At 46.0% G+C, this 24189-nt stretch overlaps 1 protein-coding gene across 1 annotated transcript in view; it reads right to left on the reverse strand.

Annotated features, from left to right (window-relative positions):
• The window catches only part of LOC137545245 (interferon-induced GTP-binding protein Mx2-like), a 101762-nt gene that overhangs the window by 44837 nt on the left and 32736 nt on the right, over window positions 1-24189 (reverse strand). The window contains exons 6-9 of the mRNA XM_068266365.1: window positions 17366-17564; window positions 15337-15415; window positions 12927-13049; window positions 8741-8882 (exon numbers count right to left, since the gene is read on the reverse strand). Of these exons, the coding sequence (XP_068122466.1) occupies window positions 8741-8882; window positions 12927-13049; window positions 15337-15415; window positions 17366-17564 (543 nt within the window). The remainder of the gene's footprint in view (window positions 1-8740; window positions 8883-12926; window positions 13050-15336; window positions 15416-17365; window positions 17565-24189) is intronic.

A 24189-nucleotide genomic window follows, 5' to 3' on the forward strand; every position in this document is an offset into this window, starting at 1 on the left:
CACCAGCATGTCTCGAGTGGTTAGCGTCAGGGCACCTGTATCGCATCTGTATGTCTCGAGTGGTTAGCGTCAGGGCGCCTGTATCGCGTCTGTATGTCTCGAGTGGTTAGCGTCAGGGCGCCTGTATCGCACCAGCATGTCTCGAGTGGTTAGCATCAGGGAGCCTGTATCGCACCAGCATGTCTCTAGTGTGTAGTGTCAGGGCCCCTGTATCGCACCAGCATGTCTCGGGTGGTTAGTGTCAGGGTGCCTGTATCGCACCAGCATGTCCTGAGAGGTTAGCGTCAGGGCGCCTGTATCGCACCAGCATGTCTCGAGTGGTTAGCATCAGGGCCCTTGTATCGCACCAACATGTCTCGAGTGGTTAGCGTCAGGGTGCCTGCATCACGCCTGTATGTCTCGAGTGGTTAGCGTCAGGGCGTCTGTATCGCGTCTGTATGTCTCGAGTGGTTAGCGTCAGGGCGCCTGTATCGCACCAGCATGTGTCGAGTGGTTAGCGTCAGGGCACCTGTATCGCATCTGTATGTCTCGAGTGGTTAGCGTCAGGGCGCCTGTATCGCGTCTGTATGTCTCGAGTGGTTAGTGTCAGGGTGCCTGCATCACGCCTGTATGTCTCGAGTGGTTAGCGTCAGGGCGTCTGTATCGCGTCTGTATGTCTCGAGTGGTTAGCGTCAGGGCGCCTGTATCGCACCATCATGTCTCGAGTGGTTAGCATCAGGGAGCCTGTATCGCACCAGCATGTCTCTAGTGTGTAGTGTCAGGGCCCCTGTATCGCACCAGCATGTTTCGGGTGGTTAGTGTCAGGGTGCCTGTATCACACCAGCATGTCCTGAGAGGTTAACGTCAGGGCGCCTGTATCGCACCAGCATGTCTCGAGTGGTTAGCATCAGGGCCCTTGTATCGCACCAACATGTCTCGAGTGGTTAGCGTCAGGGTGCCCTGTATCGCTCCAGCATGTCTCGAGTGGTTAGTGTCAGGGTGCCTGCATCACGCCTGTATGTCTCTAGTGGTTAGTGTCAGGGCCCCTGTATCGCGACTGGTTGTCTCTAGTGGTTAGCATCAGGGCCCCTGTATCGCACCAGCATGTCTCTAGTGGTTAGCATCAGGGTGCCTGTATCGCTCCAGCATGTATCGAGTGGTTAGCATCAGGGTGCCTGTATCGCACCAGCATGTCTCTAGTGGTTAGCATCAGGGTGTCTGTATCGCGCCAGCATGTCTCTAGTGGTTAGCGTCAGGGCGCTTGTATCGCACCAGCATGTCTCGAGTGATTAGTGTCAGGGCGCCTGTATCGTGCCAGCATGTCTCGAGTTGTTAGTGTCAGGGCGCCTGTATCGTGCCAGCATGTCTCGAGTGGTTAGTGTCAGGGCACCTGTATCGCACCAGCATGTCTCGAGTGGTTAGTGTCAGGGCCCCTGTATCGCACCAGCATGTCTCTAGTGGTTAGCATCAGGGTGTCTGTATCACGCCAGCATGTCTCTAGTGGTTAGCGTCAGGGCGCTTGTATCGCACCAGCATGTCTCGAGTGATTAGTGTCAGGGTGTCTGTATCGTGCCAGCATGTCTCGAGTGGTTAGTGTCAGGGTGCCTTTAGCCCATCAGGGCGCCTGTATCGGGCCAGCATATCTCAAAGTGCTTAAATAAACATTTCATATTATTCTAAGTGGTTTTTGTTACTGCCTGTCCCTCATATACTTTTTACCCTAATCCACTCATGTGAATACTTTTGTCATTATTCTAAGTATCATTTACAGCCCTTAAAAAACATAGCCCTCAAAAAAACCTTGAACAGGCTACTTCTCAACCATCTTTTTGTAAGGCAGCTCATGTACCATAAAAGCTGTTTTTTGAACCTTATATACCATATTATATATTCATCCATATATTTTATTATAACTCATACTGGATTGTTATATGATTCACAGTCTAGGATCTAAAATGACTAACCCAATGAATTCCCATTTCCATTATCATGTTTTATTGCATTTCTATTATTATGAGTCCGCCGTTCCACGTCTTACTATTGTATTTTACCGTATAATTTTATTATATTGTGACTTGAGTGGTTATTTGTAACACTTATTTGTTTTTTAAGCACTACTATTGACCTGATGAAGCTACTTCTAGTGGCAAAATGCATTGTCCAGTGCTAAATAAAATCTTTATTTTTTTTTTTAACTTCATTTCAGGTAGGACTGTTTCAAACTATATACTGTATAGCATCATTAGAGTTATACCACTGATCCATAGAGAGCGCCTCCTACTTGTTTTTTGCATTGTATTACTCTTGGTACAAGGGTTCTAACTTAGGAGTATTCTTTAAGTTTATTTTTTTGGAGCAGCAACTGTTATCTTCCACCTCAAAGGCCGAGTGGGGGCGGCACTCCCCCACATGCACAGTAAAGCTGGCCATACACTAGGCAGATTCCCCGCCGATCGACAGCAGATTCGATCACTGGGATTGAATCTGCTGTCACATCATTCACGTTACACGCTAAATTTCGATCTATTTTGTCCCGAAATAGATCGATCCCGTCGATCGCTCCATGCAGGAAATTACCGTTGATCGCCCGCAGGTAGGGAGCGTGTCACTAACGGCGTTCGAGTGCCCGACGACCGACGCAATACAGCTGCAATACATTACCTGCTCCGCCGGCGCGACTCCCCAGGTCTCCGCTGTCTTCTCCGCTCTGGTCTGGTCTCCGGGTCCGGCATGCTTCACTTCTTCTTCCTGTCCTGGCAGGAAGTTTAAACAGTAGAGGGCGCTCTACTGTTTAAACTTCCCCCAGACAGGAAGAAGTGAAGCATGCCGGAGACCAGACCAGAGCGGAGAAGACAGCGGAGACCTGGGGAGTCGCGCCGGCGGAGCAGGTAATGTATGCGGAGGGGGAGCGGCGGCGGCAGCAGCACCACCACCACCACCACAGATTGTGAACGGTTTGCAGTAAAGGCAGCCATACGATCCCTCTCTGATCCGATTCGATCAGAGAGGGATCTATCTGTTGGTCGAATCTGATGGCAAACCGACCAGTGTATGGCTACCTTAAGTGGTTGCTTATACTGGCAAGTGGCAACCTGGCCTTGGGAGTATTTTATTGTTATTCTTAGAAACTTCCATCAGGCTACTCAATATACTACACCAGATTGGGTTCCCGGTGTCTTTGTGCTTTTGTCTCTTTTCTATTTAAGACCCATGGGATGCAACTGAGCCGTTTCAGCCCTGCTTTGTAATCACTGGAGATTAATGATGTATTTAGGTGATGGTTAAAGAACCACTATCTCGAAAATAGTAACATTTTAAATACATGTAAACACATACATTAGCAGTAAATTTCTTCCAGAGTCAAATGAGCCGTGAATTACTTTTCTCCTATGTTGCTGTCACTTACAGTAGGTAGTAAAAAATCTGACACAACCGACGGGTTTTGGACTAGCCCATCTCCTCATGGGGTATTCTCAGGGTTTTCTTTAGTTTAAAAAGCACTAAGTGAATGGCAGGTGCTCTGTCCAACTGCCAAAAAAGTGTATGCTGAGCAGGGAGGCTGGCCAGCATCTTTGTATAAATCCTTTTCAGGGAGTGTCTTTATAAAGAATGAAAGCCTTGCTGAGAATCCCCCGTGAAGAGATGGACTAGTTCAAAACCTGTTGGTACTGTCAGATTTCTACTACCTACTGTAAGTGACAGCAATATAGGAGCAAAGTAATGTATGGCTCATTTTACTCTGGAAGAAACATATTCATTATTTGTGTTTACGTGTATTTTAAATTTTACCATTTTTCACAATAGTGGTCCTTTAACCACTTGCCGACCGCCCACCACCTATACATAGCGTATTATACAGGCTGCCTCCTGCCCTGGTGGTCCCAGTGATCGAGGGACCACCAGGGCAGGCTGCAGCCACCCTAGTCTGCACCCAAACACACTGATCTACCCCCCCCTGCCCTCTGATCGTCCACAGCACCCCTCAGACCCCCCCCTGCCCACCCCTCAGACCCCTGTTTGCACCCAATCACCCCCCTAATCATCGATCAATCTCTCCCTGTCACTATCTGTCAACGCTATTTTTTAGATTAAGCCCTTAACTGCCCCCCTGGGGGCTCCTGATCACCCCCCAACACCCTCAGATCCTGCCCAGACCCCCCCCCCCTGTGTACTGTATACATCTATCCTCCCCTATAATCACCTGTCAATCACCTGTCAATCAATCATCAATCACCCCTTGTCACCACCTGTCACTGCTACCCATCAGATCAGACCCTAACCTGCCCCTTGCGGGTGTCTGATCACCCACCCACACCCTCAGATTCTCCCTTGTATTCACCTACTGATCACCTATCAATCACCCCATCACCCCCTGTCACTGCTACCCATCAGATCAGACCCCAATCTGCCCCTTGCGGGCAACCAATCACCCGCCCACACCCTCAGATAGCCCCCAGACCCGCTCTGATCAACTCGCCAGTGCATTGCTTGCATATATTCTCTTCTGTAATCACCTACTGATCACCTATCAATCACCCCGTGTCACCACCTGTCACTGCTACCCATCATACCCATCAGATCAGACCCTCATCTGCTCCTGCGGGCACCCAATGACCGGCCCACACCCTCAGATTGCCCTCAGATATCCCCGATCACCTCCCCAGTGCATTGCTTGCATCTATTCAGACCCTAATCTGCCCCTTGTGGGCACCCAATCACCCGCCCACACCCCGAGATAGCCCCCCCCACACCCCTCTGATCACCTCCCCCCCAGTGCATTATTTAAATCTGTTCTCCCCTCTAATCACCCATCAATCAACCATCAATCACCCCCTGTCACTGCTACCCATCATACCCATCAGATCAGACCCTCATCTGCCCCTGCGGGCACCCAATGACCCACACCCTCAGATTGCCCTCAGATACCCCCGATCACCTCCCCAGTGCATTGCTTGCATCTATTCCCCCCTCTATGCACACCCTGAGACACCCATCAATCACTTCCTGTCACCCCCTAGCACACCCATCAAATCAGGCCCTAATTTGCCCCGTGTGGGCTCCTGATCACTCAGCCAAACCCTCAGATCCCCCTCAGACCCCCTTCCGATCACCTCCCCAGTGCATTGATTGCATCTATTCCCCCCTCTAATCACCCACTGAGACACCCATCAATCACCTCCTGTCACCACCTGTCACCCCCTAGCACTCCTATCCATCAGGTCAGGCCCTAATCTGCCCCCCATGTGGGCTTCTGATCACCTGGCCAAACCCTCACCCGCCCCACCGCAGTGACAGAATTTTCTTTTTCTGATCACTGCTAGTACGACTTAATTGTGGCGAGACCAACCGTTATGCCACACAATACGCAACCGCCAATCCAAGAAGCTACTATGCCCAGCCTTTACGGTTAAGGCCACTTCAAGATTCCGAACGTAACATTTTTTGGGGCCTCCTCCTTAACATGGGTCTAGTCAAAAATAATGTATTGCGGTCTTATTGGTTTACGCACCCAATACATCACATGCCCATGTTCTCTGCTGACATGTCCAGGTCATGATTTGAGAACATCCTGCGCTTCCTGCACTTCAGTGCCAATACAACCTGTCACCTAAGAGGCCACCCTGCTTATGACTTGTTCCACAATATTCGGCCCCTCAAAGACCACCTGTCATCAAAATTTGCAGATGCTTATACCCCTGAACAGTCATTTTGAGGCATTTGGTTTCTAGACTACTCCTCCCGGTTTTGGGCCCCTAAAATGCCAGGGCCGTATAGGAACCCCACAAGTGACCCCATTTTAGAAAGAAGACTCCCCAAGGTATTCCATTAGGTGTATGATGAGTTCATAGAAGATTATATTTTTTGTAAAAAGTTAGCAGAAATTGATTTTTATTGTTTTATTTTTTTTTCACAAAGTGTCATTTTCCATTAACTTGTGACAAAAAATAAAATCTTCTATGAACTCACCATACACCTAACGAATACCTTGGGGAGTCTTCTTTCTAAAATGGGGTCACTTGTGGGGTTCCTATACTGCCCTGGCATTTTAGGGGCCCTAAACCTTGAGGAGTAGTCTTGAAACCAAATGTCTCAAAATGACCTGTGAAAAGGTACACATTGGACGTTGGGCCCATTAGCGCACCTAGGCTGCAAAAAAGTGTCACACATGTGGTATCGCCATACTCAGGAGAAATAGTATAATGTGTTTTGGGGTGTATTTTTACGCATACCCATGCTGGGTGGGAGAAATATCTCTGTAAATTAAATTTTTTTTGATTTTTTTTTTTCACACAATTGTCCATTTACAGAGATATTTCTACCACCCAGCATGGGTATGTGTAAAAATACACCCCAAAACACATTATACTACTTCTCCTGAGTACGGCGATACCACGTGTGACACTTTTTTGCAGCTTAGGTGCGCTAAGGGCCCAACATCCTATGATTACCTTTAGGATTTCACAGGTTTCTAGACTACTCCTCACGGTTTAGGGCCCCTAAAATGCCAGGGCAGTATAGGCACCCCACAAGTGACCCCATTTTAGAAAGAAGACACCCCAAGGTATTCCGTTAGGAGTATGGTGAGTTCATAGAAGTTTTTATTTTTTGTCACAAGTTAGCAGAAATTGATTTTTATTGTTTTTTTTCACAAAGTGTCATTTTCCATTAACTTGTGACAAAAAATAAAATATTCTATGAACTCATCATACACCTAACGGAATACCTTGGGGTGTCTTCTTTCTAAAATGGGGTCACTTGTGGGGTTCCTATACTGTCCTGGCATTTTAGCGGTCCTAAACCGTGAAGAGTAGTCTAGAAACCAAATGCCTGAAAATGACCTGTGAATAGGACATTGGGCCCATGTCACACATGTGGTATTGCCATACTCAGGAGAAGTAGTATAATGTGTTTTGGGGTGTATTTTTACACATACCCATGTTGGGTGGGAAAAATATCTCTGTAAATGACATTTTTTTTTTACACACAATTGTCCATTTACAGATACATTTCTCCCATCCAGCATGGGTATGTGTAAAAATACACCCCAAAACACATACTATTTCTCCTGAGTACGGCGATACAACATGTGTGACACTTTTTTGCAGCCTAGGTGCGCTAAGGGGCCCAACGTCATATGGGTACCTTTAGGATTTCACAGGTCATTTTGAGACATTTGGTTTCAAGACTACTCCTCACGGTTTAGGGCCCCTAAAATGCCAGGGCAGTATAGGAACCCTACAAATGACCCCATTTTAGAAAGAAGACACCCCAAGGTATTCTGTTAGGAGTATGGTAAGTTCATAGAAGATTTTATTTTTTTGTCACAAGTTAGCGGAAATTGATTTTTATTTTTTTTTCACAAAGTATCATTTTCCGCTAACTTGTGACAAAAAATAAAATCTTCTATGAACTCATCATACTCCTAACCGAATACCTTGGGGAGTCTTCTTTCTAAAATGGGGTCATTTGTGGAGTTCCTATACTGTCCTGGCATTTTAGGGGCCCTAAACCATGAGGAGTAGTCTTAAAACCAAATGTCTCAAAATGACCTGTGAAATCCTAAAGGTACTCATTGGACTTTGGGCCCCTTAGCGCAGTTAGGGTGCAAAAAAGGGCCACACATGTGGTATCGCCATACTCAGGAGAAGTAGTATAATGTGTTTTGCGGTGTATTTTTGCGGGAGAAATATCACTGTAAATGGACAATTGTGTGTAAAAAAATAAAAAAAATTGAGAGATATTTCTCCTACCCAGCATGGGTATGTGTAAAAATACACCACAAAACACATTATACTATTTCTCCTGAGTACGGCGATACCACATGTGTGACACTTTTTTGCAGCCTAGGTGCGCTAAGGGGCCCAAAGTCCTATGAGCACCTTTAGGCTTTACATGGGTGCTTACAATTTAGCACCCCCCAAAATGCCAAGACAGTAAACACACCCCACAAATGACCCCATTTTGGAAAGTAGACATCCGAAAGTATTCACAGAGGGGCATGGTGAGTCCGTGGCAGATTTCATTTTTTTTTTGTCACAAGTTAGCAGAAATGGAAACTTTTTTTTATTTATTTTTTTTGTCACAAAGTGTCATTTTCCGCTAACTTGTGACAAAAAATAAAATCTTCTATGAACTCACCATGCCTCTTAGTGAATACTTTGGGATGTCTTCTTTCCAAAATGGGGTCATTTGGGGGTTATTTATAGCATCCTGGAATTCTAGCACCTCATGAAACCTGACAGGTGCTCAGAAAAGTCAGAGATGCTTCAAAATGGGAAAATTCAGTTTTACCTAAACCAATAAATATACACTTATTGGATTTTTTTATTTTTTTATCAAAGACATGTAGCACAATAAATTTGGACAAAAATGTATATAGAAATTTTACTTTATTTGAAAAATGTCAGCACAGAAAGTTAAAAAAATCATTTTATTTTTTTTTTACAAAATTATGTTTTTTTGATGAATATAATAAAAACTAAAAATCACAGCAGCAATCAAATAGCACCAAAAGAAAACTGTATTAGGGACAAGAAAATGAGGTAAAATTATCTTACAGTAGATGGTAGGTTGTATGACCGAGCAATAAACCGTCAAAGCCTCAGTGGTCTGAATGGAAAAAAGTGTCTGGTCCTTAATGGGTTTTTATGACTGCAGTCCTTAAGTGGTTGAATCTCTATTCTCAGTAACAAATATCTTTCCTATCAACAAAACAATTATTAGCTATGTGAGTTCTATTCTAGTTCTGTTCCATACTTACAATTTTTATTGTTATTCTTCATAAGTTTCTCCCAATCACTGAAGAAGTTTCTAAAGTTTTTATAAAGTTTTAAGTCCTCAGTGCTTCCATCTAGGTCTCCATTCATTACATGTGTTATTGCCATTGAAAAACATTTAATTTTCTGTCGGGAACAAAAAATACAGGCTGTATAGACAGATAGATAGCATTTATTACAATGAGATAAAAAAAATCCTTTTAATGGATAACCTGGAAGTCTCAAGCAACAAGGAAAAAATCCTGGCCTTGCAGGATGTACAGTATAAATCTACTTTTACAATTCTTTATACAGTAATAAACCTCTGTTACATTAAGTCTGTACTTTGTCTTTATTTGGTTTGAATTACGGTATTTTAACATTAATACAGAATTTATGGTAAGTATAGAATGAGGGTATAGTAGTGCTTTTTTTTTTTTTTTTAGGTAGGCTTATTTTTATTTAACATAGACTCCCAAGCAACCACAAACTACACTTACCCGGCATCAGCCAATCCCCATTGGTGCCGGATAATGGGTGTTTTGCTGTATTATTACCATAATTGTACTAGTTAAAAGGCCCACCCTTTGAAAAACGGGCGCTAGGCCTTGGCCGTGACACCCCCCCAACAGGCACACAACTGCCACCCACATTCCCAACCCGCGCACACAACCTCGCTGTCTAAAGTCCGTCGGCATGCCTTGCATGACTCAAGTCTGAGTGGATTAGTGGCATGCTTTTTTCAGGTGTGTGATTCAGACACTACTGATGCAAGAAAGATCAGCAGGACTGTCAGGGAACTAGTATTGTTTAAAGGGACAAAAATATGGCAGACTCTATATCCCTCTCACTTCAGGTGTACTTTTAACTACTTGCGCGCTCCGCGACAATATATCTACACCCCGGCAGACTTCACTTTTAACACCCGGGGTGTAGATATATGCATGCCACCGCAACCACCACTGTGCGCATGCTCCCGCTCGCATACTCACTGACGCCCGTTAGCCAATAGCCAGGAGATCAATGAATGGAAATGCAGTTCCCGTCCATTGATTTAGGTCCCTGTTGCAATGATTGATGGCTTCAATGAGAAGCCACGTCATTGTAAAAAAAAAAAAAATTTACACGTCCACACTTGCAGGGCACTTGGAAAAGAAATCACTGACATCTGGTGGTCAAATAGTAAGGTTACACGTACATACATTTTTTTTATTTTTTTTTTATAAAAATACCTACACATAATTTAAAATTAAATCCTTACCGCCCACTCTCTCCCATAATTACCCAAATAAAAGTTTTGCATAAAAAAGAAAAATAAATACAAAAAATGTCCTTAAAAACAAATACATAAAAGGTTATCTTAGGGACTGAACTTTTTTGAATATGTATGTCAAGAGGGTTTATTACTGTAATTAATTATATTATATAATAAATATATTATAATTCATTATAATAATTATAATTATATAAATTATGGGCTTGTTGTGAATAGTGATGGACGCAAAACTGAAAAATGCACCTTTATTTTCAAATAAAATATTGGCGCCATACATTGTGATAGGGATATAATTTAAATGGTGTAATAACTGGGACAAATAGGCAAATAAAATATGTACTTTTCATTTATGGTAGCATGTATTATTTAAAAACCATAATGGTAGAAAACCATGAGAAATAATGATTTTTTTCCAATTTTTTTTTGTATTACCGTATTTCCACTAAAATGCATTTAGAAGAAAATTATTCTTTGCAAAATATACCACCCAAAAAAAAGCCTAATTGTTGACAGAAAAGACAAGATATAGATCATTTAGCTGTGATTAGTAGTGGTAAAGTAATTGGTGAATGAAAGGAAGAGTGCTGAAAGGTGAAAATTGCTCTGGTGCTCAAGGGAAAAGTAGATAAGCTTATAGTCTAAGGGGATAAATAATACCTAAGGTCGCCACAGATGCAAGTTTATCATGCATGACCCACATATCTCTCTGCATCGCCCATACCTCTCCTTCCCCCAACAGGTGGCGTGGGAGTTGTCTGAAGTAACGAGAGCCTGGGTGGGAGGGGTTGTTAGCAATTTTTATCGCTCTTGAGCGCAATCTGGCGTTGTGAAGGAGGTCCAGAGGGTGAAGGGGCATACCAATTATCCTCTCTACCGATTTAATGGTCCTCTGAAGTCTATATCTGTCACTGGCCGAGACAGGCTTGCTGTGATGCTCACTCTTATCTCTACTGCTCCCAGCCCCATTCACTCCCCTCTTCCTATCTGCATATTTTCCTTTAGCCAAAACTCACATTTTTCAAGGAGTGATTACAGGTATCAGGGGATGAGGAGAGGAACAGACAACACGCAGAGGTATAAGGATCCAGCATGGACCTACCTCTGTGCTTACCTTAGGTAGTGTTACCTCGGGTCAGCTGTGCTTTAAGGGATTAGAAAATAGGTGAAGGAAGTGGAGTAATTGGTGCTGGTGTAGAATTGTATCCGTTGTAAGACAGGGAGGCAATGGAGGGACTGATAGGGATGGGGCAGCATTAGGGCTCTTTCACATCAGACAACGCGAACAGGAGCCTTTCTCCTGCACGCGTTGTCTGCCTGCGGCGTGTCGTCGGGTATCTGCGGTGCGACGCAATCAGCGGCGGTAGCTGGTAATTAAACCCGACGGAAAACGCCAGCTCGCGGGTGCGTTGGAGGAAAAACTGCGCCCGGGTGCGTCGGAACCGCAACGCATCGAAACGCAGCGTCGAGTGTGAAAGGTAAAATAAAAGTCTATGGACTTTCATCTTACCTTGGTTAACGCAAACGGCTTCCGTTTGCGTTAACGCACAAAGTCTGCCCTAATGTGAAAGAGCCCTAAGAGAAATGACAGGAGAGGTATATGAGACATGCAGCAGAGTTCATGATGAACTGGAGCATTTACCTGGTAGGCCACAGACGAGGGTTTGCACAAGTAGTTTAGCTGTGTCCTGAGTAAGGAAAGAGCGGATGTGGGAACAATAGTTTACAGGGGCGCCTCTAGCCATTTTGTCACTCCAGGCGAGAAAACCTATGGCTTCATCCAGGGGGCATGGCTTAATCCAGCAACATGGCACCCCCAGGACCAATGGCACTCCAGGCAATGGCCTGTACTGCCTATGCCTAGAGGCTCCCCTGATTGTTTAGGTCGAGATGTGGCCAGTGAAACAACATACATGATGTCTAAAGGAAAGCGCTGAATCAAAATACACCTAGGCATCGGGCCTGAGAGGGCAGGAGTTACAGATGTGCTATCAACAATGATTAATTGTTATGTCAGGCAGAGGAGTTAGACCTTGGGGTGGAAAAATGGCAATTTCTGTTTTATCTACATCAAGTTTCTGGAAATAAAAGGACATCAGGAGGAGACTGCGTTAAGGTACATACGCTAATGCCCAGTTTTGCCATAGGGGCAAAACTGGGCATTTGGCTAGGGCCCCAGAGCCAGCTGACGACCCCCAAGTTAATAGTTGTCCCCCGGGACCCTTGCGGAGTACTCTGCGGGGCCTAAACTGTTTTTAGAATTGTATTTTTTGGGTGGCATCTTCTTAGGTTGAGTTTAAGGGGCATCAAGTGGACTACATATCATTTCAGTGGGGTGGGAAGTTTATAGAAAGTATAGGCAGAGGCTTACTATACAGGCAGGGTAGCTAACTATAGTTAAATAACCTCTCCATTTGTTATGTATCCACCTTGACATCTTCAAGTGAACCCAAGGTGAAAAGAAACTGATGAGATAAACAATTGTATTTATCTACCTACTCATAAAATGACTTTTTTTTTTAGATATCCCATGGTTTTATTTTATATTTAAACATATACAAAGTAGAATGAATGTTTTGTTGCCTCAGTGGCAGTCTATTAAGTGTCCCAGTCAGAGTTAAAATACATGAACTATTGACCTTTTTTAATCTCCTTCTGCTCTCAGAAGTTGTGTTCTGCCAGAAAAACGTTTATAGCTGTAATCTGCTTATCACTGATGATTACTATATTCCCAACAAGGTACCGACAAGACAGAAGCTTCCAGGCCTGAAAAATAACTCTTTCAGACAGCAAATACAACAAGTGAAACAGCCTGGTTATGAATATGCTTTGCACTGTACATACACCTGTTTATCTCATCATGTCACATGTCATCTCGGGTACACTTAAAAGACATGATACATTTCACCAAGACTTACAGCATAAAGGAACTGGCTTTTTTCATCTTCTGAGTCAGGAACGCCTCTGCCAATTGCATTCAGTTCTTCCTCTGCGTCACGGAGCTTGCTTCTGATCTGATAACTTATATTAGGCAGAGACCTCTGGAGAAAATAGAGCATCGTCAGATTGGATGAGAAAAAAAAAAATGTAGATGATGATATTGCAACTCCTCCCACTCCTGCCATTCAGGGAAGACTACAAATCATGGGTCCCCCAATGTTTACACCATTTATCTTGGTTGCCCTTGGTGACCCTCACAGCCTGGGGGTCCATCTTGCAAGGGCCATACAGCTATTATGTAACTATCGTAATCTTCACTTCCCTCACAAGTGTAGCCACAAAACACCTGATCTGGATGATGGACCCCTTTATCTAAGTGAAGTAGTAGTTGGTGCCCCCTTACAGCTCTGGGCCCTCCTGCGGTTGCAGGGGTTGCTTCCCTATAGTTACACCCCTGCCTACCATAATAACCCATAAACATTTTTGCCTTACATGACTGACATGATATTGTGACTGTGTGGATAATCCTATCCATTATATTACCTACGCCTTCCCAAGAGATGATCTATCATTGGTTAAAACAGACCTGAACTCAGAACTTCTTCTCTGCTCTAAACGATAGGCAAGCGTATAATAACTTTCAAAGAGAAACATTTCTTAGTTACAGCTCACAGAACTGCATTAAATCTGCATTGAGTCTTCTTCCTGTTTTCACGAAAGCAGACACAGGGTTAACATCCTGTGTTTACATATTAGCTGCGTCTGCCTAGCACCACAGAATTTCTGTGCTGAGAGATCAAATTACACTTGTGATTACTTACAGATAAGGGGGAATTAGACAGGCTCTTCTCTCTAAAAACACACAAGGTGAATGTCTCTGTTTTACCTGTGTCCTGTGCAAGAGTTCAGGTCAACTTTAAGATGAAGACATATTGAACTCACAAATCCACACATTATTTCAGTACTGAGAATTCACTGTATTCCCAACCCCTTACAAATACAGTAGATAGTTCATCATTCCTGTAAAGGATTGCGGAGATGCCGCCACGCGGTCTGGCGGCGGGCGGCTGTCTCCACGTCTTCAGACCGGCGGTTTCCGCACAGCAGTATGCGTCTGGTTTGTCTGAGCCTTCTAGTGCACACAGATGGAGAGCTACGCGCGCGCGTGCGGGGAGGCAGGACCTTTATGCCAGGAGGAGAGGGATCAGCTGATCAGGTTGGTCAGCTCTCCAGCGCAGACTGTAATTGGCCGAGTAGCGCTGGGTGGCGCTGAGGAGCGCTACACTATATATAGATCTCGCTGGTCAGTCTCAGGTTGTCTGCCGTTGCGAATACATACGTGTGAGCACTCAGACCATAGTCAGATCCCACAGTGTGTTAGAACCAGGTAGACCTGGGAATTCACACTTAGCCAGATTACGCTATTGTTATTACTGTGTTATACTTTAGACCAGTTCCAGGGTGTTGTGACCAAGGACCTCACACCCAAGCTTAGAAATACTGTGTCATTGCTGTGTTATACTTTAGACCAGTTCCAGGGTGTTGTGACCAAGGACCTCACACTCTAGACTAGGCCTTTGCTTTATCTGTTATGACCAATTGCTCTCTCGACCTCTCTCCTGCTTTCTGATTCGGTACCTATGCATATCAGTCTACCTGTTGCCAAACCCTGCCTGTACCTGGTTATCGAATCAGCCTTCTGTCTCTGTACCTTATCTGCTCGTGTGTTGCCGACCTGGCCTGGCCGACCCTTCTGGCTGTCACTCATTCCTTGAGTGTTCAGTCTGTCTGTACTACCTGTGACACTACCCCGCCAAGTGTCAGATAGCTGCAGAGACCTCCTGTTCCTCAGAGAGGCATCTCTGCAGTCCAGTCAGGGGCTCTATCGCTTAGGAGTCCTTTGGCTGCAGTATAGTCTGATTCCCAGTATTGCAGGGAATCACTGGCTCGCAGGTTATCTCTATCCCCTTTCCTAGGAGATAGTTCACACACAGCCAAGGGCCATCTGCTCCTCAGGTGGTCCATGCTCATTGTTATCTGCGTCTCCCGCCCCACGGGAGACAGCCTACTGTTGCACCAAATACTTTATCAGGTGTCCAGAGGTTAGTCATATTTGTATTATTGGTGATTCTGCAGATCATCAATAATCAGGTATATATCTGTATTGTTGGTGATATTGCAGATCACCAATAATCAGATTCTCTCTGTGTGCTGACACCAATCGTTACAATTCCATCAGGGATACAGCACTTCCTTTACAAATTGGGATAATCCAGAATTCTGACAAGGTCTGGAATCTACTGTATTACCCACTGCTAGGTCTGATCTATATTACGAAGGGTTGATAACCCTGGGTGTCCTTTGTATTGTAATAAGCTAAGTACTTACAGCAATATGGGACACAAGCTCAGTGGTGAGTTTCTCGGCCAGGTTGGGGATTGTGGCCAGACCATCTTTCAGCAGGCAGCTAAAAATGAAATAAAATTGGTCATACTTTAATAAAGTTATTCAAAAACACTCCCTAATTGCATATTAAAGCAAAGCTGTGCTTAGGTGTATAACTATGTCTCACGGGCCCTTCCTGAGAAACTTTTTCGGGGCCCATTCCTACATTCGAACCCATGGTGCAGTCAGACAGTTTCTTCTGCACCACCCCAACTCCCTCCTTCTTTGACTGATTGCCAGCGGAATTTGAGTAGGAAACAGAAAAAGAAAGATGGAGAAATAGTGATCCTTCCTCATCGGTAACATATGACTTTATTAAAGGAATACTATCGATACCCAAGTGTTCTAAAATGACAGTGTGCAAATAATGTCTAAGTAGCTGTGTAAACATTTTCCTACTTTTCATGTTAAATATCAGAGGCAAAAGCTGTAATGTATTGAGGGTAGGATTTAGCTATATTGGGACAAATCAATTGCAGAAGGGGTGTCTGCTTCAATGCACAGCCTTGAACAGAGTTGCATATCAGACTACAGAAAGCAAATATCAAACATATCAAACTCTGAAAGCAAAAACAGTATGAAAAAGCTGTAACAATTAGTTACATTTCCTCTGCTCTCTTCAGACAGGTCAGTTAGACACACAGGACACAGGAGCTGCAGCTGTTGGGAGCTCTCTTCTCTGTCACACACAGAGCTACACATAGGGCCTGATTCACAAAGCGGTGCAAAGTGTTTGCACGCCTGTGAAAAGCCCTTTATCACGCCTAAACTCAGTTTAGGCGTGATAAAATGAAACTCGCGCGAAATTCCGCGCAATCGCCCGGCGCACGGTGCAGTTCGCGCGATGTGCCCATTAAACCCTATGGGCGCTGTGCGCGGAATTGCGCGATTGCGCGCGCAAAACTTATCGCAAAACGCGATAAAGAGCAAAAGCGGTGCTAACTCAGCAGTGCACAGCTTATCACGCCTAAAGTCTTTTAGGCGTGATAACTCAGTTATCACCGCTTTGTGAATCAAGCCCATAGAGTTAACTGATCAAGTGTGAGGGGACTTTCCCCTCTCCTCATGGCTCAGTCAGCCGTCAGTTTTGGCGTCAGTAAAGTTTGAATGTATTTTGATAACAGTAAACAAAGAAGTTGCTACTAAAATGTATACACCAGTACTTAGCAGCACTTCCCAAACAATGCCTGTGTCAATTGAAAAAAACATGTGAATCAATAGTATTCCTTTAACCTCCTGAGCGGTATGGACGAGCTCAGCTCGTCCATCACCGCCGGAGGGTGCCGCTCAGGCCCTGCTGGGCCGATTTTGATCAAATAAAGTGCAGCACACGCAGCCGGCACCTTGCCAGCCGCGTGTGCTGCCTGATCGCCGCCGCTCTGCGGCGATCCGCCGCGAGCAGCGGCGAAAGAGGGTCCCCCCAGCCGCCCGAGCCCTGCGCAACCGGACCAATCAGTTCCGGCCAGCGCTAAGGGCTGGATCGGAGGCGGCTGACGTCAGGACGTCGGCTGACGTCCATGACGTCACTCCGCTCGTCGCCATGGCGACGAGGAAAGCCAAACAAGGAAGGCTGCTCATTGCGGCCTTCCTTGTTTATTCTGGGCGCCGGAGGCGATCGGAAAAACGCCTCCGGAGCGCCCTCTAGTGGGCTTTCATGCAGCCAACTTTCAGTTGGCTGCATGAAATAGGTTTTTTTTAATTAAAAAAAAACCCTCCCGCAGCCTCCCTGGCGATCTCAATAGAACGCCGGGGAGGTTAATGTGTATGGAGGCTTATTGAGACGAGTTTCTGATAATTATTGCCAATTTAATCAGGGTGGTTGCAGAAAGGGAGTTGAAAAAAATTTAACTTTTTTCTTTTTACCACGGAATATCTTTAAATTTGTCAAGGAATCGATCCTTTCCCTACAACTTTGTAGTTTTGACCACATGCAGCACACAAATACACCTCATAGTTTTATCACAGATTTTACCTGAATTCATCATGTTCTTCAAAAAAAGCTCTTTCATTTTTCAGGGCATCTTCCATGGAGAGGTTATTCTGGATCTCTCTCAGGCCGCGGCACTTCACGATCATGTAGCCTTTCTTGAGAACATAGACTCGATTCTGGACTGTTTGTACAACTTCCTTCTCTCCTCCTCTATCAACCAAGTCTGGCTTGGTGAGAATCCCTAAGAAGAAAGTCAAAAACATTTTTTTTATTCAACAATAATGAAGTTTATTTCAGTACACAATAATAATAAACAGCAGAGTTTGTTTACAGTGGAGCAAATAAAGGTAATCTTGGTCATGTATATAAACATCCACAGTATGAGCTAAAGTGCAAGTGACACAAAAAAGGGCAACACTACATACAGTGGTGTGAAAAACTATTTGCCCCCTTCCTGATTTCTTATTCTTTTGCATGTTTGTCACACTTAAATGTTTCTGCTCTTTAAAAACCGTTAACTATTAGTCAAAGATAACATAATTGAACACAACATGCAGTTTTAAATGATGGTTTTTATTATTTAGTGAGGAAAAAAAACTCAAAACCTACATGGCCCAGTGTGAAAAAGTGATTGCCCCCCTTGTTAAAAAATAACTTAACTGTGGTTTATCACACCTGAGTTCAATTTCTGTAGTCACCCCTAGAGTTGGGCCGAACCTCCGATTTTAGGTTCGCGAACCGGGTTCGCGAACTTCCGCGGAACGTTCGGTTCGCGGAAAAGTTCGCGAACCGCAATAGACTTCAATGGGGAGGCGAACTTTGGAAAAAAAAATTCTGCTGGCCACAAAAGTGATGGAAAAGATGTTTCAAGGGGTCTACCACCTGGAGGGGGGCATGGCGGAGTGGGAAACACGCCAAAAGTCCCCGGGAAAAATCTGGATTTGACGCAAAGCAGCGTTTTAAGGGCAGAAATCACATTGAATGCTAAATGACAGGCCTAAAGTGCTTTAAAACATCTTGCATGTGTATACATCAATCAGGTAGTGTAATTAAGGTACTGCTTCACACTGACACACCAAACTCACCGTGTAACGCACCGCAAACAGCTGTTTGTGTAGTGACGGCTGTGCTGGACTGGTGCGCACCATGGCGAGAGTGCAGGTTTTGGTGGCTTTACAGCCCATATGGTCGCCTGGCTGATGTAGCTAAATGACAGAACAGTGACTGTCCAGCTGATCAAATTTGGTCTGACCACAATGAAGCAACGACCTTATTATCTTTTGTGTGCCCCCCGAGACACTCATCTAGGCGCCGGTCATTGCTTCATTGTGATACGCAAGCCCCTTCACCACGGCAAGGTAATGATCACGAAGGGGAATGGGCGCATGTACATGCCTTTTCTTTTGTTGTTGCAGCTGCCCGCAGTGCAGCCAGAAAAATTAGGCAGTCATGTACACGCACCAGAAAAATTATTACAGCGGCCGCTGGTAGCAGCGGCCTAAAAAATTCAGCAATCCGCCTGGAGTCCCGGACCCTGTTGGTGGTGGCAGAGAAGGTAGTCAAGCGGCCTGCAGGCAGACATGCTGTGTGGAGGGACTGGGAGCGACTTAGTCTTCTTGGGGCAGCCCAGGCAGCCAGTCACACGGCGTGCAGGCAGAGATGCTGTGTGTGCGGGGACTGACTTAGTCTTGGGGCAGGCAGCAGCCCTCCGGGATCCATGCCTCATTTATTTTAATAAAGGTGAGGTACTTAACACTTTTGTGACTTAGGCGACTTCTCTTCTCAGTGACAATGCCTCCAGCTGCGCTGAAGGTCCTTTCTGACAGGACGCTTGCGGCAGGGCAGGAGAGAAGTTGGATGGCAAATTGGGACAGCTCTGGCCACAGGTCAAGCCTGCGCACCCAGTAGTTCAAGGGTTCCTCATCGCTGTTCACAGCAGTGTCTACATCCACACTTAAGGCCAGGTAGTCGGCTACCTGCCGTTCCAGGCGTTGGTGGAGGGCGGATCCGGAAGGGCTACGGCGAGGCGTTGGACTAAAGAACGTCCGCATGTCCGACATCACCATGAGATCGCTGGAGCGTCCTGTCTTTGACTGCGTGGACACGGGAGGAGGATTAGTGGCAGTGGTACCTTGCTGGCGTTGTGCTGTCACATCTCCCTTAAAGGCATTGTAAAACATAGTTGACAGCTGGTTCTGCATGTGCTGCATCCTTTCCACCTTCAGGTGAGTTGGTAACAGGTCCGCCACTTTGTGCCTGTACCGAGGGTCTAGTAGTGTGGCCACCCAGTACAGTTCATTCCCCTTGAGGTTTTTTATACGGGGGTCCCTCAACAGGCAGGACAGCATAAAAGACGACATCTGCACAAAGTCGGATCCAGTACCCTCCATCTCCTCTTGCTCTTCCTCAGTGACGTCACGTAAGTCAACCTCCTCCCCCCAGCCGCGAACAATACCACGGGAAGGTTGAGCAGCACAAGCCCCCCTGCAACGCCTGCTGCGGTTGTTCTCCTGCCGCCGTCCCCTCCTCCTCCCCCAAAGAAACACCTTGCTCATCATCCTCTGAGTCTGACTCGTCTTCTGCACACGACTTCTCTTCTTCCTCCTCCTCCCCCCTCTGTGCTGCCGCAGGTGTTGAGGAAACAGCTGGGTCTGATGAAAATTGGTCCCATGCCTGTTCCTGCCGTAACGGTTCCTGGTCACGCTCATTCGCAGCTTCATCCGCCACTCTACGCACAGCACGCTCCAAGAAGTAAGCGTAGGGAATTAAGTCGCTGATGGTGCCCTCACTGCGGCTCACCAGGTTGGTCACCTCCTCAAACGGCCGCATGAGCCTGCATGCATTTTTCATCAGTGTCCAGTTGTCGGGCCAGAACATCCCCATCTTCCCAGACTGTTTCATTCTACTGTAGTTGTAGAGGTACTGGGTGACGGCTTTCTTCTGTTCTAGCAGGCGGGAGAACATGAGCAGGGTCGAATTCCAGCGAGTCGGGCTATCGCAAATCAGGCGTCTCACCGGCATGTTGTTTTTCCGCTGAATTTCCGCAAAGCGTGCCATGGCTGTGTAAGACCGCCTCAAATGCCCACAGAACTTCCTGGCCTGCTTCAGGACATCCGCTAAGCCAGGGTACTTTGCCACAAATCTTTGAACAACTAGATTCATGACATGTGCCATGCAGGGTATGTGTGTCAGCTTCCCCATATGCAAAGCGGCAAGTAGATTGCTGCCGTTGTCGCACACCACGTTGCCTATCTCCAGGTGGTGCGGGGTCAGCCACTCATCCACCTGTTTCTTAAGAGCAGCCAGGAGAGCTGCTCCAGTGTGACTCTCCGCTTTGAGACAAGACATGTCTAAGATGGCATGACACCGTCGTACCTGGCATGCAGCATAGGCCCTGTGGAGCTGGGGCTGTGTAGCTGGAGAGGAGAACTGCCACTCAGCCAAGGAGGAGGAGGACAGCGAAGAGCATGTAGCAGGAGGAGAGGAGGTGGCAGGAGGCCTGCCTGCAAGCCGTGGAGGTGTCACAATTTGGTCCGCTGCGCCCTGCTTGCCATCGTTCACCCCCAGGTTGACCCAATGGGCTGTGTACGTAATGTAGCGGCCCTGCCCGTGCTTGGCAGACCAGGCATCCGTGGTCAGGTGGACCCTTGACCCAACGCTCTTCGCAAGAGATGACACCACTTGCCTCTCAACTTCACGGTGCAGTTGGGGTATGGCCTTTCTCGAAAAATAAGTGCGGCCTGGCATCTTCTACTGCGGTGTTCTGATGGCCACAAATTTAAGGAAGGCCACCAGCCGGTATGGTAACAGCTGGCGAGCTAACAGTTCCGCCACGCCAGCTGTCAGACGCCGGGCAAGGGGGTGACTGGCCGAAATTGGCTTCTTCCGCTCAAACATTTCCTTCACGGACACCTGACTGCTGCTGTGGGCAGAGGAGCAGGAAGTGCTCAAGGGCAGAGGCGGAGTGGAGAAGGGTGCCTGTGACGGTGGAAGGGAAAAAGCGGCAGAAGCAGATGATGCACCTGAAGGAGGAAGAGGAGAAGGAGGGTGACTTTTCTTTTGTGTGCTGCTGCTGCTTTTGCTCAGGTGGCCATCCCATTGCTGTTTGTGCCTTTTCTCCAGGTGCCTTCGTAAGGCACTTGTCCCTACGTGAGTGTTGGCCTTTCCACGGCTCAATTTTTGTTGGCAGAGCGAACAGATGGCTTTGGTCCGATCTGAGGCACACACATTAAAAAATGTCCACACCGCTGAGCCACCCTGGGATGTGGGCACTATGGGGACCTCAGCAGCTGATGCGGAAGGGCAAGTTGGCTGGCTGTACATAGGTGGCGATACATGGTGCCGGACACTGCCACCAGCTGTTTCTGACGAAGAGCTGCCCCAGCTTCTTTCAGCAACTTCTCTCCTCCTACTACTCTCTGACTCCCCCTCTGAACTGTCCCCCTCTTCATCTCCTCTATTGGGAACATACAGAGGATCCCTATCATCGTCATCATCGTAATCATCCTGCCCAGCTTCGCTTGCCTCAAAAAAATCCAAACATGCACCATCAGTAGGTCCTTCATCCTCCTTATACGTTACATCCATAGTGTTGCTGCGTAACTCAGACATATGAGCTGGTGAAAATTCATCTGGCTGTAACAACAATGGCTGTGCATCAGTGATTTCAACACTAAATAATTCTTGCGAAGTGTCAAATGCAGCGGAAGTGGTGCTAGTAGTAGCGCTGGTGGCTAAGCAAGATGAGGTGTTCTGTGTCGCTAAATACTCAACCACGTCCTGACAATCTTGGGAGGTGATGGGACGTGCCTTCTTCCGAGCACTGTACTGTGGGCCAGGTCCACACGAAATTACATTTACACGACCTCGCACAGACCTGCCGGGTGGCCTTCCTCTGGCTCTGGCACTACCTCTTCCTCTACCTGTTTTGTCCATATCGGGTACAGTGGTGCTCAGCAGAGCTCGAATATTCGAGTAGCTCGAATATTCGAGCTCTTTCTCAGCTATTCGAGCTCGGTATTCGAGCTCCGAATAGCTAGAGCTATTCGAATGGGGTATTCGAGTACACTCGAATAGCCCATTCACTATTCGAGCTATTCGAGCAAAACGGCGCTATTCGAGCTCGGTACCGAGCTCGAATAGCGTCATAGCCCAGATTGATGTCCTTAGAGCCAATCAGAGGGCTCCCAGGCCCTCTGACGGCAGCCAATCACAGAGGGGGACCCTGGCCAGCCCCTACCCTATAAATAGCGGCCGCCATGTTAGGTTTCTCCGTGCTTGCCTGAGACTTGTACAGAGAGAGAGTTGCTCCTTTGTGCTTTGGCTTAGCAAGAGCTCTATTGTGGTCATTTACCTAGCGTTTTTGCTCACATACACCTCCTATATACACCTATATTGTTGTTAGTTAGATAGACATTGTATTTTAGTTAGTAGCTTTTGTGTTACATAGACAGAGACACAGCTGCTGCAGGCTTACACAGCTTTAGGCCTCAGGGCCTGCCTGTGTGGGCAGCTGTTCTCTCCTGTCCTCTGTTAGTATATTTCTCTCATCTATACCAGTATTTCTGCTGCTGTCCTTTACTACTGATTGATTCTGTATTTAGTATTGTAGTTAGGCTAGCCTAGGACACTCACTGTCACTGTTCATAGGCTAAGGCTAAGGCTACTAGCTCCTGCGTGTGTGCACTCACAGTCTTGTACACACACACTCTATTTCCTTCTGATTAGTGATTGATTATTGTAATTAGTTAGTTACTTACTGTTACTACTTGTTACTCTTACTGTACTAGGAGTCTAGGACACTCAGTCACTGTTCATCGGCTACTAGCTCCTGCGTGTGTGCACTCAGTGTCTGATTACACACTACACACACTCTATTTCCTTCTGATTACTGATTGATTATTGTAATTAGTTAGTTACTTACTGTTACTACTTGTTACTCTTAGTGTACTAGGAGTCTAGGACACTCAGTCACTGTTCATAGGCTACTAGCTCCTGCGTGTGTGCACTCACTGTCTGAGTACACACTACACACACTCTATTTCCTTCTGATTAGTGATTGATTATTGTAATTAGTTAGTTACTTACTGTTACTACTTGTTACTCTTACTGTACTAGGAGTCTAGGACACTCAGTCACTGTTCATCGGCTACTAGCTCCTGCGTGTGTGCACTCAGTGTCTGAGTACACACTACACACACTCTATTTCCTTCTGATTACTGATTGATTATTGTAATTAGTTAGTTACTTACTGTTACTACTTGTTACTCTTACTGTACTAGGAGTCTAGGACACTCAGTCACTGTTCATAGGCTACTAGCTCCTGCGTGTGTGCACTCACTGTCTGAGTACACACTACACACACTCTATTTCCTTCTGATTACTGATTGATTATTGTAATTAGTTAGTTACTTACTGTTACTACTTGTTACTCTTACTGTACTAGGAGTCTAGGACACTCAGTCACTGTTCATAGGCTACTAGCTCCTGCGTGTGTGCACTCACTGTCTGAGTACACACTACACACACTCTATTTCCTTCTGATTACTGATTGATTATTGTAATTAGTTAGTTACTTACTGTTACTACTTGTTACTCTTACTGTACTAGGAGTCTAGGACACTCAGTCACTGTTCATAGGCTACTAGCTCCTGCGTGTGTGCACTCACTGTCTGAGTACACACTACACACACTCTATTTCCTTCTGATTACTGATTGATTATTGTAATTAGTTAGTTACTTACTGTTACTACTTGTTACTCTTACTGTACTAGGAGTCTAGGACACTCAGTCACTGTTCATAGGCTACTAGCTCCTGCGTGTGTGCACTCACTGTCTGAGTACACACTACACACACTCTATTTCCT

The sequence above is a fragment of the Hyperolius riggenbachi genome, chromosome 2 (assembly GCF_040937935.1).
Source record: "Hyperolius riggenbachi isolate aHypRig1 chromosome 2, aHypRig1.pri, whole genome shotgun sequence".
Lineage (NCBI taxonomy): Eukaryota > Metazoa > Chordata > Amphibia > Anura > Hyperoliidae > Hyperolius > Hyperolius riggenbachi.